A 13,351-nucleotide genomic window follows, 5' to 3' on the forward strand; every position below is an offset into this window, starting at 1 on the left:
TTGGAAATACAAGCATTATTTTTCCATTTTTGTTGCATAGCTAAGTATTTATTTTAAAATATCAGCTTGTTCTCTGAAACAAGCCCACAGCTAGAAGACTGTTAAATTATTTGTAGCAAAGTTTACAGTTGTGGATGACTGAGAGATGAAAAAGTTTATTTTCAAATGTCTTTAGAAGCATATTTTTTTGCTGTGAAATGGGATAGAGTGACATAAAGTCGCCATGGGGTGACAAAGTTAGGGGAAACAGTGACCTTTCCACTTCTGAAAACAACTGTTGAAAGCAAAGTACAAAGTACATACAAATGGAACTCTAAGGCACGAGGATATTGACTTCTCTTGCAGTGCTTTAGGTACATAAAACTCACACCCTAAAACTGCCTGCTTGTGTTTTGCTTTCCTGGGATTATGTTTACATATTCATACGGCTGATGCTAACTTTTGGCTACAAAATCAACATTGGCTTGTGAAGGAAACAATCTTTGAGTACATAAAATGGCAATACCCAAAATAAAAGCTGTCTTGAATCAAAAAAATAAAATAAAAATTTGCACTAGGATTGGTTATATGTGAAGTCATCTGATTCCAAAGCAACCAGCACCAACTCTGCATAGGTAATCTTAACTGTTGTTATTTCATAACGTTTACATTCATAAAATAACAGTATCTTTCACCCAGAACTGGTCAGTCAGTTGTTTGTTTAACAAAGCATATGCTTTGGGCCTTGTATAGCTTATAGATTAATTTTATTGTCTTCAGAGTTGTACTGAATGACTGATTAAAGCAATTAATGAAATAATTTAAAGTATTTAAAACAATTGATTTTGGTAACTTTTTTCTATTCAGCTGCAATCCTCAGACAGTCATGGAGCCGTATTTTCCTGGTTTTAAGCACATGCAGCAGGACTATGAAGTTACTCTTGAACTTGCGAGTGAGGAGACTCAGAAGAATAGGAATGCACAGAATTCTAAGACGGGATCTTATGGTGTCAGTATTAGAGTTCAAGGAATTGATGGACATCCTTACATAGTACTAAACAATACAGAAGGATGTTTGTCAGAAAATCCTCCTCCTTCTGGAAAAGATCAGAAGGTCATTTCTCAGACTGCAAGCAAGCCATCCACAGAATCCAATACTGCTTTTAAACTGGAGGACAGAAACAGTGAACACACACAGTTTCCTGCAACACAGCTTGTTCAACCCTGTATGTTTAAAAGCCTCAAGATAACCAATCTGGATGAAAAGGAAAACGGACTATCAGATTTTAGAGATGGATTGCCAAAATCCTCCAATTTGTTGAACTTTCAAAGACATCCTGAGCTTTTACAGCCTTATGATCCTGAGAAGAATAACTTGAGCTTGGATAGTTACCAGTCTTCCATGTGCAGTAAATCTACATCTTTTGCAAAAGAAGATAAAACTGAAGCAAAGCCTTGGATTTCCTCATCTAAAGTCGTGTCCCTACAGAAAACAAATACATATCTTGCAGAGTCAGCCACAGCAAATTCCAAAAAAGTACATTTAAACAGGGCAGTAGACATAGAAGACCAAAATAAGCAGGTGTTAGATTATCCCAGTAGCACTATCAGCCCAAGTGAAGTGCATGTTTCAGAATCATTTTCATCTACAGGAGGATCCCCGTGTGCTAGTCCCGTTGCTTATCCGGAAACTAGAAAACCTAGACCAGATGTTCTTCCCTTCCGCAGACAAGATTCAGCTGGGCCGGTGTTAGATGACTCACGAAGATCATCGTCCTCATCAGCTACTCCCACTTCTGCAAATTCCTTGTACAGATTTTTACTTGATGACCAAGAGTATGCAATCTATGCAGACAATGTTAATCGGCATGAAAACAGAAGATACATCCCATTTTTACCTGGAACTGGCCGTGATATTGACACCGGTTCCCTTCCAGGAGTAGATCAGCTAATTGAGAAGTTTGACAAGAAAGTTGATCCTCACAGAAGAGGTAGGTCAGGAAAAAGGAATAGAATTCATCCAGATGATCGTAAAAGATCAAGAAGTGTTGACAGTGCCTTGCCATTAGGGTTTGATATAAACTCAAATAATTTAGGTGAATTCAGTAAAAGCTTGGGTAAATCAGCTGAGCACTTGCTAAGACCGTCTAAAGTTTGCCTCCACAAGCAGTTATCCAGAGAGCAAAAGCCACCTTCCAAAGACATGAAAATTTCTGCTCGAAGTATTGGAAAACTGCAAATGCCTGATAAAGACTCTCAGAACAATCATTTCAGTTCTTTGCAGTATCATAAACAAAATGGAGCTAATACTGAGAGCTTCACGTTTAGGTCATCCACGCTCCCAGGACAGAATAAGAGAGATGAAGTTAAAACAGTAACTTCTACTCTGTTGTTGCCAAACCGTATCACAATTCCATCAGATTCAGGAGCCAAGAAGATTTCTGTAAAGACATTTTCATCTGTTCCTAATACACAGGTAATTTTGAATTTACTGTTTAAGTTATGTTTTGCATTGTAACATACTAAAGTTCTTGTATCATTAGACGCATGTGTTTCTATTGTTCATTAGAACAAAATCCAGTAAGGTACTATTTCTAATTAGTAAATACAAAAAGTATTCCTGTAGTTGAGGCTATAGAAAATGTGTTTTGAAAAACAATCTTATTCTTGCCTGGATGAAGGAAGATGGTGGGGACAAGGAAGATTATTGTAAATAATGTTGTAATATTTCTGAAGCAGAATGCTGAAATCTGTGGAACTTTACACAAAATAATGTTCTATCTTTTGGTGTAGTGTATGCTTCCTTCATGCAGTATGCTAAAACTCCAATGATTCTTAGAGAACTTGAGGTCCACAGTACATAAGCTGCTTCCTTTACCGAAAGGGTTGTTGGACACTGGAACAGGCTGCCCAGGGAAGTGGTGGAGTCACCATCCCTGGAAGTCTTTAAAAGACGTTTAGACGTAGAGCTTAGGGATATGGTTTAGTGGGGATTGTTAGCGTTAGGTAGAGGTTGGACTCAATGATCTTGAGGTCTCTTCCAACCTAGAAATTCTGTGATTCTGTGATAATAGAACAGAATGGAGAATTTCAACTGGAAAGGTTGTATTTACAACTCTGATAGGGTTATACTTTTTGACATTGTATTTTGTCCTTTTAGGCAACTCCTGATCTCTTAAAAGGCCAGCAAGATATTGCACAGCAAACAAATGAAGAGACTGCTAAACAGATACTTTACAATTACCTTAAAGAAGGGTCAGTAAGCATAATTAACTTTTAGAGGGGAGGTTATGTTTTCTCAACATTTATTTTCTATTACATTTAAAATCTGAAATTGTAAAATCAAAACTAAATGGAATGACTGTTTCATAGTTTTGTATCTCAACTGTGTCTTTTAAGGCATTATAGGATCTCAAAATACCTAGCTAGTCAGGATATAATATCTTACATAAGATATTGTTCAAGATTTGATTAAAAGCACTTGAAATCTGTGATTCAGAATATGTTTTGTCTTTTAAATACTTAAGCTGTTAAACTTATGTGATACAGATGTTCATGAAGAACTCAGATGATGCCTGATGGGAGTTTAGGCTTGTGCTTTATAAAACAGAAAAAAATATATTTTAAGAATTTACAGAAATTCTCTTGCTGTGCACAGAATACCTTCTCCACCAGGAACTTTGTTACTCGATATTTTCTAACGATAACTTATTAAAAGGTGAGGAAGGAAGGACAAATGAATTAAAATACCTGTGATGCACTCAAATGTCTTTGCATTGCTGAACTGTCATAGGTACAACTGTACAGATGTAGCAGTTTTTGGCAGCTGTTTAAGAGTTTTTGGCAGCTGTTTAATGTTTTAATGGTGCAGTAGTCAGGACTTGAAAAACCTAGTAGTAATTACTTTTAATTTCTGTATGTTTGTTGAGTAATATATATGCTGAATACCTGTCTTTCCACAGCTATGGTCGTGTAGAAGAGAGCTGCAATTAAAGAGTTCAGTGATACTTTTAAAGAAAATATTTGAAATTTAAATTGTTAACTACCTTTCTTCAGAAGATTTAATGAAATCATAGTTGAGATAGTTTGACTTATTTTTATAGTAGATTTTTATGGTTGTGATTTTCAACAGTTTGGACGCTTATTTTGAATTTGTTTTGATGTTAATGAAATAGTGCCTTTGATCACATCATTGCTTACTTCTCTGTGTTTTAGAAGTGCTGATAATGATGATGCAACAAAGAGAAAAGTCAACTTGGTTTTTGAGAAAATTCAGACATTAAAGTCAAGAGCTGCTGGAAAGACACCGGTAAATTTTTATTTATTTTTTAATGTTTGGGCTTATTTCATAGTGATGCAGCGTTCAAACAGTGCTTTGAAAGTTTGAATCCCCTCACTGACTTCAATGAGACCATTCTTGTAGTTTCCCAGTGGTGTAGCTTAATGTTAATCATGCACTGAAGTGCCTTATAGGAAAGATTTTTCTTGACAATTTTAAAAAGAATGTAAAGGAGTCTGCCATGAGGACTGTCTCAGGGTTCATTTATTACAAGAAAAAAGAGATGCAAACTTAACAATAAATCTCTCAGACATCAAAAGGTTGTTGGATCGAAGAAAAAGCCTACCTGTGTAGCTTTTAAGAATAATCTTGGAACATCTTCTCATTATAATAATGTAAATAGATACCTAAATAGAGAGTGTTTTAATGTGCAATTTTGAAAACCAGTAAGCTAGGATATGGTTTAAAAGCTATATTACACTAATATCATTTGACAGTTGCCTTCTTAAAATGTTTTTGTTTCCTGCCATGTGGTACACTGCTTTTTCAGTTCTAAAGCAATGGGAAGAAATGTCCAGTTGTTGAAGTGATAGCATAAGAAAGGCTAAATGCTTGCTTTTGGTGATTATTTCATTCTGGGCTATAATTAGTGAAAATGAATGAAATACAAAACACATTTTTAGAAATTACAGAAAATTAATTTGAAAATCTGTTTTGACACATGAGCATGCATCCCTTTGATGTCTGTTTTGTGTGGTGGTATCTCAGTGAAATTTGTCCCCAACTACTAGTGATTTAATTTAGGTGTTGCCTAATTTAAATATTTTTAGGTTTGTAATATTCTCTGTGTTGTTGGCAACCTACCTTGAGCCATTATTAAGAATTTTAATGAAAATCAAGTTGTGGTTCTTTTGAAAATGTTAGCTTGGTTTGAGCCATATGAAAAGTCCAAGATGAGCTCAGGCAGTTGATGCCACACTTTATTAGTGTTGCCTGTAGTTTCACTTTAGATTTTAAAAGGAAATTGTCAAAGAATGTCTTGGCTTTGTGGGAATAAGTATCTCTATTTAATTGCAGGTTTCTGATTCTTCAGCTGAAGTAAAAGCGTTGGTGGAGCAAAAAACAGAGCTTGAAAGGAAAGTGGAAGAATTACAGAAAAAACTGGATCTAGAAATCAGGGTACTGCCCTTTTTTGTTATAAAGTTTTTGTCAAATATACTTTTCTAAGTAAGTGACAACTGATCAACAAGTTGATTTTTTTGTATTAGAAAAGGGTATCTTTTGTCCAATTTTCCAATGAATTTTCTGTTTGAGATTTAAATATTAGGAATGTTTTGTAAACTGTTGTTGCTTACGTAATCATAATATTTTTTCAGTGCTTGTTGCAATGTGCAGTGCATGTGTTCTAAAATGTTCTGTATGAAAGCCAGTAAGTTTTAGGTAAAAACCTGTTAATATTCCTCTGTGAGTGGCTGAATGTGTCTGGGTATAATAATAGAAGCTGTTCTGTTTTGTATTCTTTTTGTCCAGATGTACCTATGCTTTTACAGATTTTTGAAGTGTCATTGTTCATAACAGTTACCCTTTCTAGGAAATCACTTCCTTCTTAGTAGTACTTGAGAAGAAATTTGGCGCCATGAATATAAATACTAGGCAGACATACGTAAAGTTTCTTAGGTATCTGCTGAGGGAGATTTTAATCTGTTCACTGGGAGACCTATATGGAGTGGGAGACAAAACGTATTACTCAGAAGCTGTTTATTAATTAAAGCATTACTTCAGTGCTGAATCCAAAGTAATTAAGTATAGCCATGCTCTGAAGACATGGGTAGGACAGACTGGTTTCTTTCAGTTTGCATTTTGAGTCCTAATAAAAGTCAATGTACTTGAAACCGATGAGGAAACTTCACATTTGTCACAAAAATTGAAAAGCTGTGGTTAGTGTGTTTTAGTAACAGTTTCAAGATTTTAATATTCATAACAATAAATACTTCTGCAAAAGAAAAATATCAAAGCCTTGAAATGGCTCCTTTCATATAATAAAATAGTCTTTAATTTATTTTTTTATGCTTAGTATATTATCTTGCTTAACTTTTGATGTACAAAAAATAGAATCAGCAAAACACAAAAGAGGAGAGAGATGCTACACGAGCAAGCCTGAAAGATCTTCAGTTCCAACTTGATGAAAGTATATGTGAAAGAGATGCCTTAAAAAAGAAGCTGGAAGAAAACGAGAAGGAACTCCGGCAGAACCTAGAGGAGTGAGTGCATTTTTGAGAACTTATTAATTGGAATTTATACCTTTACTTAAACTTTTTAGTTTAAACGTACCTGGGTCTGCAGGAATCAGACAGGGACGTTTGCTATTGTAGAAAATGTTTCTACTGTTTAAAAATAGCGTATTTTTGAATATCTTGAAGGGAAAGATTGATGATTTATAGGCGTCTTCTTATTGCAAGTTGCTTTTAATATTTCATAGTCATAGTATGTAGTTTTAAACTCTAAAATACAGAAAACGTAGAGTGATTTAGTCAAGAATATTGTACCAGGTTTAAAATATAATGCAAGTTTCTATTTAAATATCTACTTTAAAAGAGTTCTTATTTTTCCACCTCTGCCATTTCATTGTTCTGCCTCATATATCCCATTCCCTTTGGGCAACATGAGAATAGATACTTGTATCTTTTTAGTACTTGGAAGAACCAATCATTATTTCTGCCATTAAAAGAAAAAATCCTCTCTCATTTTTCCTGATGAGGCTTTTTCAAGTGAAGATGGAACAGGAACAACACCAGACTGAGATCAGAGATCTTCAAGACCAGCTCTCTGAAATGCATGATGAACTGGATAATGCAAAACATACCGATGAAGGGGAGAAAGAGGTTCTGATTGAGGTTAGTTATAAAATACTAGAAGTAGGATAACTTACTTAGTGTAACTTCAAATTAAAGTAAGTCCATGTGTGATCCAAAAATAAAGCCCAAATTCTAACTATTTGGTTCTTTTTAGTCAAGGTTGTAATTTCAAAACTTGATGACAGCAGGAGAAATGGGAAATGCATTTGGTGCCATGGCATGTTATAAATGCCATATATTGAATTGAAGTATGGAACAGTTTCAAAAATACCTGTTTAAAAGACAGAAACAATGAATAAAAGGGGTGGGGTAAGTTCTTAAATCCAGCTGCCAACAAGAAGAACTGAGAGAAGAGAAAGGAGAGTATACATATAGGCTGAGGGTACTAACATCAAGACTAACTGAAAAGTGTAGCATTAGTCTTTTTACAGTTCTGTAGCATCTGATACATAACTTGATGTTTTATATAATGGGTCATTGTGTTGCACTTCTAGTAATCTTGGGTTCTAGTAGATTTTTAGCATTCTGTAATAAGGTTGCAAACAATAAGAAATAAGAAAGGTCATAAGAAATGAAGCTGGCCTGGGAAGCTTATTCTTAATTGCCTTCCCTCTCTGAAACAAAAAGAACAGTCATCAGAGCCATCTATAAGACAACTGTGTTTATTTTTGATTTTAATGATCTTTAGGAGCTGATGCAAATGAAGCAGGATCTGCAAGAAGTATTAATAGCAAAAGAACAACAAGAAGAAATTTTGAGAAAGAGAGAGCGAGAGCTTACTGCTTTAAAAGGAGCACTAAAAGAAGAAGTATCTAGCCATGACATGGAGATGGATAAACTTAAAGAGCAACATGATAAAGAACTGCTCGATCTGCAGCAGAGCCTGGAGAAAGCAACAAAGGTGAAAGAAGTGATTACAATTAATCTTTACAGGGAAAAATACATATCACAGATGTCCCATAGTAGATGCTTTCAGATCCTAATATTTTTAGCAAAATAAATAGGTATATTTGGGCTAGAAGATTCTTTGCTGCTGATAATAAGTTTTATTTCATACACTTTAGCTGCAACAAAAAATCAAAGCATTGAATAATTTGTGACCCTTTCTTCAAAGTTTCTACTGTTTAACATGTTTTTTTGACATGCTTAATGTTGCCTCATTGCATACTTTAGGAGAGAATGGACAAGATTATGGTACAGATGGGCACTTGCTTGTCTTGGGTAGAATGGCATCATCAAAACCCTGAGGATGCCTCAAAGAGCACCAGAATGTCTTGCCAGTGATGCTGGTGAAATCACAGTTTTGAATCTTCAAGCAGTTATCTGCAGTTCTTTACAGCCTGCTGTTCCTACCATCAGCTCCTTGTGTCACATTCTGTTCCTTGGTTGCATTGTCCCACCCTGCCCCTTTAACTACTTAGTAGTATTATTTTGTTTTATTTTGTTTATTGGATTAATCTTGTTTACTGGGTCACCAAATGTGTGTCAGCACAAGGGAAACAGCGGGGAGTGGGTGTTTCAAACCAGCAAGGGAGAAAAGGGACTGAATGAATTCCATTCCACCATCAGCAGGGAGTCTTTGTGAGCAGAAATGTAGTTGTTTTCTGAAGTGCTTATCTGGTACTGTTTTTCAATATATGTCCTTTGTGAAGTTATCATAGAAGACAGCAGCTAGGAACAGACGTGGTTTTTTTTTTTTTTTTTTTTTTTTTTTTTTTTTTTTTGTAAAGGAACGAGTCTTGTGAAATTATTTTTACAATGATAATTATTTGTCTTTATCTCTTTCTTTCATTTTATTTGTGTAAAATATTTGACAAAGTTTCTGAAAGCAAGCTGTGCTTGACCAATGTATCAACATTGGAGGCCCAATTTTATGCTTAGAAGTGTTCGTGCTAATTTATACCTTTTTTTCCCACCTCAGTGGTGTTGGGTGAGTTGCAGCTACTGTGCTAGTTATGGCTGTAAGCATAGTGTAGAACTGAACTAAAATTAATCTGGAAACTTGAAAGAAGTTTCCAAAGCTTTGTGTGCTTTATGAGCAAAATAGGATCTTGTGTAGAAGATGCTGGATAGATAATGCACACCTGAATTCAGAGAGAGAGTATTCTTAAAATTGTTTTAAAATGTCCTGTTTTGTTCAGCAGTTAGAGAAATTTATATGCACTGGTTTGTATATGCAGCCTAGGACTTCTACTTGAGATTGTTTGACTTTGCTTAAACGTGTTGTTTCTCTTTTGTTTACATCATCATGAAGATATTTGACTCATCTGAGCTTGAAACAAATTCTTTTTTTTTCCTTTGAGGAAGAACTAGAACATTTAAATTAACTTTTCTATTATTATTATACAGTAATTGTAGTGACAGCTTAACCTCAGTGAACCATCTTTCAAAGTTACTGCTTGGTGATTTACTGTATTTCAATTATGGAACTGTAATTACGATCGACAAGAAATGAAAGAGTAGTCTGTTAGGCATAACAATAACAGTCTGGGAAATGGCTCAATGTCTGGGTTGTTGTAGCTTAGATAGTTTTAAATAGCGTTTCCTTCAGATTTTTTTTTTGCTGGCATGTTATAGTCTATAATAATATATAATCAGATGTTCAAAAGTTAAATTTAATTCATTAATGTTTCTCTAAGCACAAGTTTTGCTCTTGCAGTTCTACTTTATGTCATCTTTGGGTTTTATTCTAAGAAAAACTTCAATCATGCTTAATGGGAAGGTTTTAGTATCCTTAATTATTTTTGAAACCCAGTACTATCTGTATGCCTGCTGACTGAGATTATTCATTGTGTTTGATAAATTATCTATCAGAAAAGTAAAACTGATCCCTGTAGGGAGATGGATGAGTGATCTGCCGTGATCTTACATAAGGTATTAATTATTGGTTTTATAATTCATCTGGAATACCAAGCACTATGTGAAAATCATGGGTTATAGAATTGAAGCTGATTGATATGTTAAGTACTTTTTTTTTTTAACATTATTACAAGACGGAAAGATTTATATTGGATGGTGGAATACAAGATGTTTACATCAAAGATAAGTGAAAAGTGCCGTTCTGTTTTATTTAATGAGGAAAACTAGTGTGTAAATAGTGTTTGTAAATAGTGTATCTTATGCAGAAAATGATACCAATATTTAGTAGATGGGAGTATATTGAAGCCTATATGTACCAGGTTGTTAGTTCCTATGTTACTTCTATATTACATAAATTGGTACACTGAATGAAATTGTTTTGTGATGTATGTTAGGCCTAAAATAAAATATTTGCAGGGAAAAACAAAGTAATTTTTGTGCCAGTGTTAAATCAGCAGAATTTTTCAGCTACTGCAGGTATCAGGTTGGTTGGCCAATGGTGCAGAGTATATTCATTCTGTGTGATTAGAATGACTTCCAGATCTGTTTAAAATCATGTTAGAAACATTCTCATGGTTATCTGATGAGAGAATTTGGGGGGGGGAGGGGAATATTTGTCATGTGCAATACTGTCTCGTGCTCAGTGATATGGTATTTTCTTGATTTTGTTTGTTTGCTTTTCCATAGAGATAGTTACATAAAGCCATAGATCTTAAGATCTTCATTTTGTTTGATACAATTTGCCAAGGTAACTCATTTTTGTGTTATGCCTTCTGCTTGTGGTCTTTTTGAAATAGCTGTGATCGTTCCTATCTTCATTGCATGTTTATTAAGACTGAAATCAGACTATTTCCATTTAGTAAAAGTTTTCCGCTTCCTTAACACACCTGTGTAGAATAACATATCTTTAATTTAGTAAGAAAATTTAAAAAATAATATATTTCTAAATAACAAGAGATGACTTCATCACTTCAAGTGCTAGAGAATAAATGAGTATGAATCTCCACCATTGTAATGTAGTACAAAAATTTATATTTAATCTGAACCTCCAACACCATAGGACAGAATTGTACTACTTAACCAGGAGTGCTGAGTCAGTGGATGAAGGGCCACTGTTTCAGTAAAATTTGGAAATAACTTCTGGAATGTAACACTGTAGGTAGAAAGTTGTAGCAAACTGCAACCAGCTCAGGGAAGTACAGTTGCAAACTACACAGAACAGTGGAATTTGAAAAGCAGGCTGCACAAATTATGTTGTTCCAAAAAAGCTGTAGTGATCACGTTACGACTGCCTTACAGCAGTCTAGGGCTGACCTTGACTGATTTCTTCAGGGTTTGTAATACTTCTGACCTCATTCACAGAGTGCTAGAACAGACACTCAACCTTTAGAAGCAGATTCCTTTATCAACACATTTAAGAATGCAGTGAAGCTTGCGGTCATGTGAGCTTTAACTGACGCATATGTGTTAAGCTGTGATATGATTAAAGAGAAGAAGGAATTTTAGCAGAGCAAGTGGTAGGAACAGCAAAAGACATGGTTATTTTCTTCCCAGGTTACAAACTAAATGCTACTCCTTTAAAATAGGTAAAGACACAAAATCGTAAAATTCTGCATGTCACAGATGAGAGAAAGCTTTGTTGTTTTGTTTTGTTGTTTTTTTTTTTTCATCCATCTGTATGAGTGGTTGTGAGTTTAGGCAAATTTAGCACAGAGCTGTAAGGAACTTTGAAATGAAAGTGAATAGAATATCTTTTCTACCTGACCTGATAATATATTCTGCTCTACGTGGAAGAATTTATTAGCTTTAATGAAGCTTAAGAGAAACTAGATTGTCATGAATGATACTGACGTATACCATGTATACCCTTCTTGGCTTGGCATATGTAGTATAAATGTAAAATAAAACATAGTTAAATTTATTATACTCTCAGAACCTCTTTTGGAATAATGCTATACAAACACCACATGGTGGTTGTCCAAGTGACTCAGGGTAAAAAGAAGACATCAGATGATGGTGGAGCATCACAGAGATGCTTTGGTTCATAAAGTGATAAGTAAATTTAATTTATATAAACTGTCAAATGGTACACACGTAAAATTATTTCAAGCTCTTCATATAAAAATAATAGGCTCCCAACTAACTGGTGCCATGCTAGGGTGAAATCTTGGGGTTATAATAAATAGCTCTGTAAACACATCTTACTAATAGCAACAGAACAAATTATATAACAGGAATTACTTGGACATAAGAACGTTGTTGTGCCCTTGTATTCATGTATCCATGACTCATTTCTAGTCTGCACCCTCAACGTTATGTCCAAGTCTCATCTGCTCACCTCAGACAATCTGCATAACAATTGGAAAAAAAATGAGAGAAGATTGGCTAGGATTGCAGATACCACTGGTGGATTTTTCTTTCCTTTGCTTGCCTGAGGCAGCGTTTGCCATGTTGAGATAATGTTGGGTTTGGTTTATATGGTAGAAGCCAGCTGATAGGGGCCAGTTATTAACGGCTCTAAACTGTATGCAGAGTCAAAGGATAGTGGAGCAACTGGTCCAAGTCAGTATTTCCTCTTCTGTGACCTGGCTTCCCCGCTTCCCACTCTTTCATTTTCAGCCTTCCTTTACTAGCCCTCTAAAAGCCTGGTATGTTTTTGATCAATTTCCAGTGTGGTTCTGCAAACAGTTGGGATAGTGAGAAAAAGGAGAATGCACAGCCAGAAGTGTTATGGTAGATGGAAGGGTGCAGGCACTCCTGAAATAGGGATGAGTATTGGAAGCACCCTGATACATGGAAATGATACATGGAAAATGTGGGAGACAGATTTGAGTTGTTTTGCTGTGTCTGTGCTGTGCATGGAAAGGAAGTTGTTTGGTGGTAGCATCATGAATGTTTCTAGTCATCCATTAAATGAAATGTGAAACAAATTGTGGAATACTGGCTGTGTTGTCAAGAAGAATAAAAAACATGCCTGTAAAGCATGCCAAAGATGGATGTTTTTCCACTGTATGTAGAGTCGAGAAAGCCTCTGACCAAAACTGTCCTGTAAAGTTCTCTGAGCTGTATTGCTTCATATCTAAACACAGTGGAGGAAAAATCTGTTTTATCTACAGTAGTCATTTGATAGCATTGTGAATCTGATTTGGTCAGGACCATTTCAATTAGTCTGGGTTGGGAATGGGTAGGTTTTGTTTTGTTTTGTTTCATTTTTCTTTTATTTTTGAAAGTTGGTGAGAGCCTGTGGGGTCAGATACTTCTTAATACCATCAAGAGAATCTATAATCCTTACCAGCAGAAGACAGTGTATGTATATTCCGGTGGTTTGCCCTGTAAAAGTGTATATTTCTTTATGTACGTGTGTGAAGTGTTGGACTAT

The 13,351-nt window shown here is 35.1% G+C and overlaps 1 protein-coding gene across 1 annotated transcript in view; it reads left to right on the top strand.

The window, feature by feature from the left end:
- Positions 1-865: 865 nt before the first annotated feature.
- The window catches only part of CGNL1 (cingulin like 1), a gene marked incomplete at its 5' end in the record, with an annotated part of 38,038 nt that continues 25,552 nt past the window's right edge, over positions 866-13,351 (top strand). The window contains 7 exons of the mRNA XM_084293072.1: positions 866-2,455; positions 3,140-3,234; positions 4,195-4,288; positions 5,336-5,437; positions 6,371-6,519; positions 7,017-7,152; positions 7,802-8,014. Of these exons, the coding sequence (XP_084149198.1) occupies positions 866-2,455; positions 3,140-3,234; positions 4,195-4,288; positions 5,336-5,437; positions 6,371-6,519; positions 7,017-7,152; positions 7,802-8,014 (2,379 nt within the window). The remainder of the gene's footprint in view (positions 2,456-3,139; positions 3,235-4,194; positions 4,289-5,335; positions 5,438-6,370; positions 6,520-7,016; positions 7,153-7,801; positions 8,015-13,351) is intronic.

The sequence above is a fragment of the Netta rufina genome, assembly GCF_964035555.1.
Source record: "Netta rufina genome assembly, chromosome: 11".
Lineage (NCBI taxonomy): Eukaryota > Metazoa > Chordata > Aves > Anseriformes > Anatidae > Netta > Netta rufina.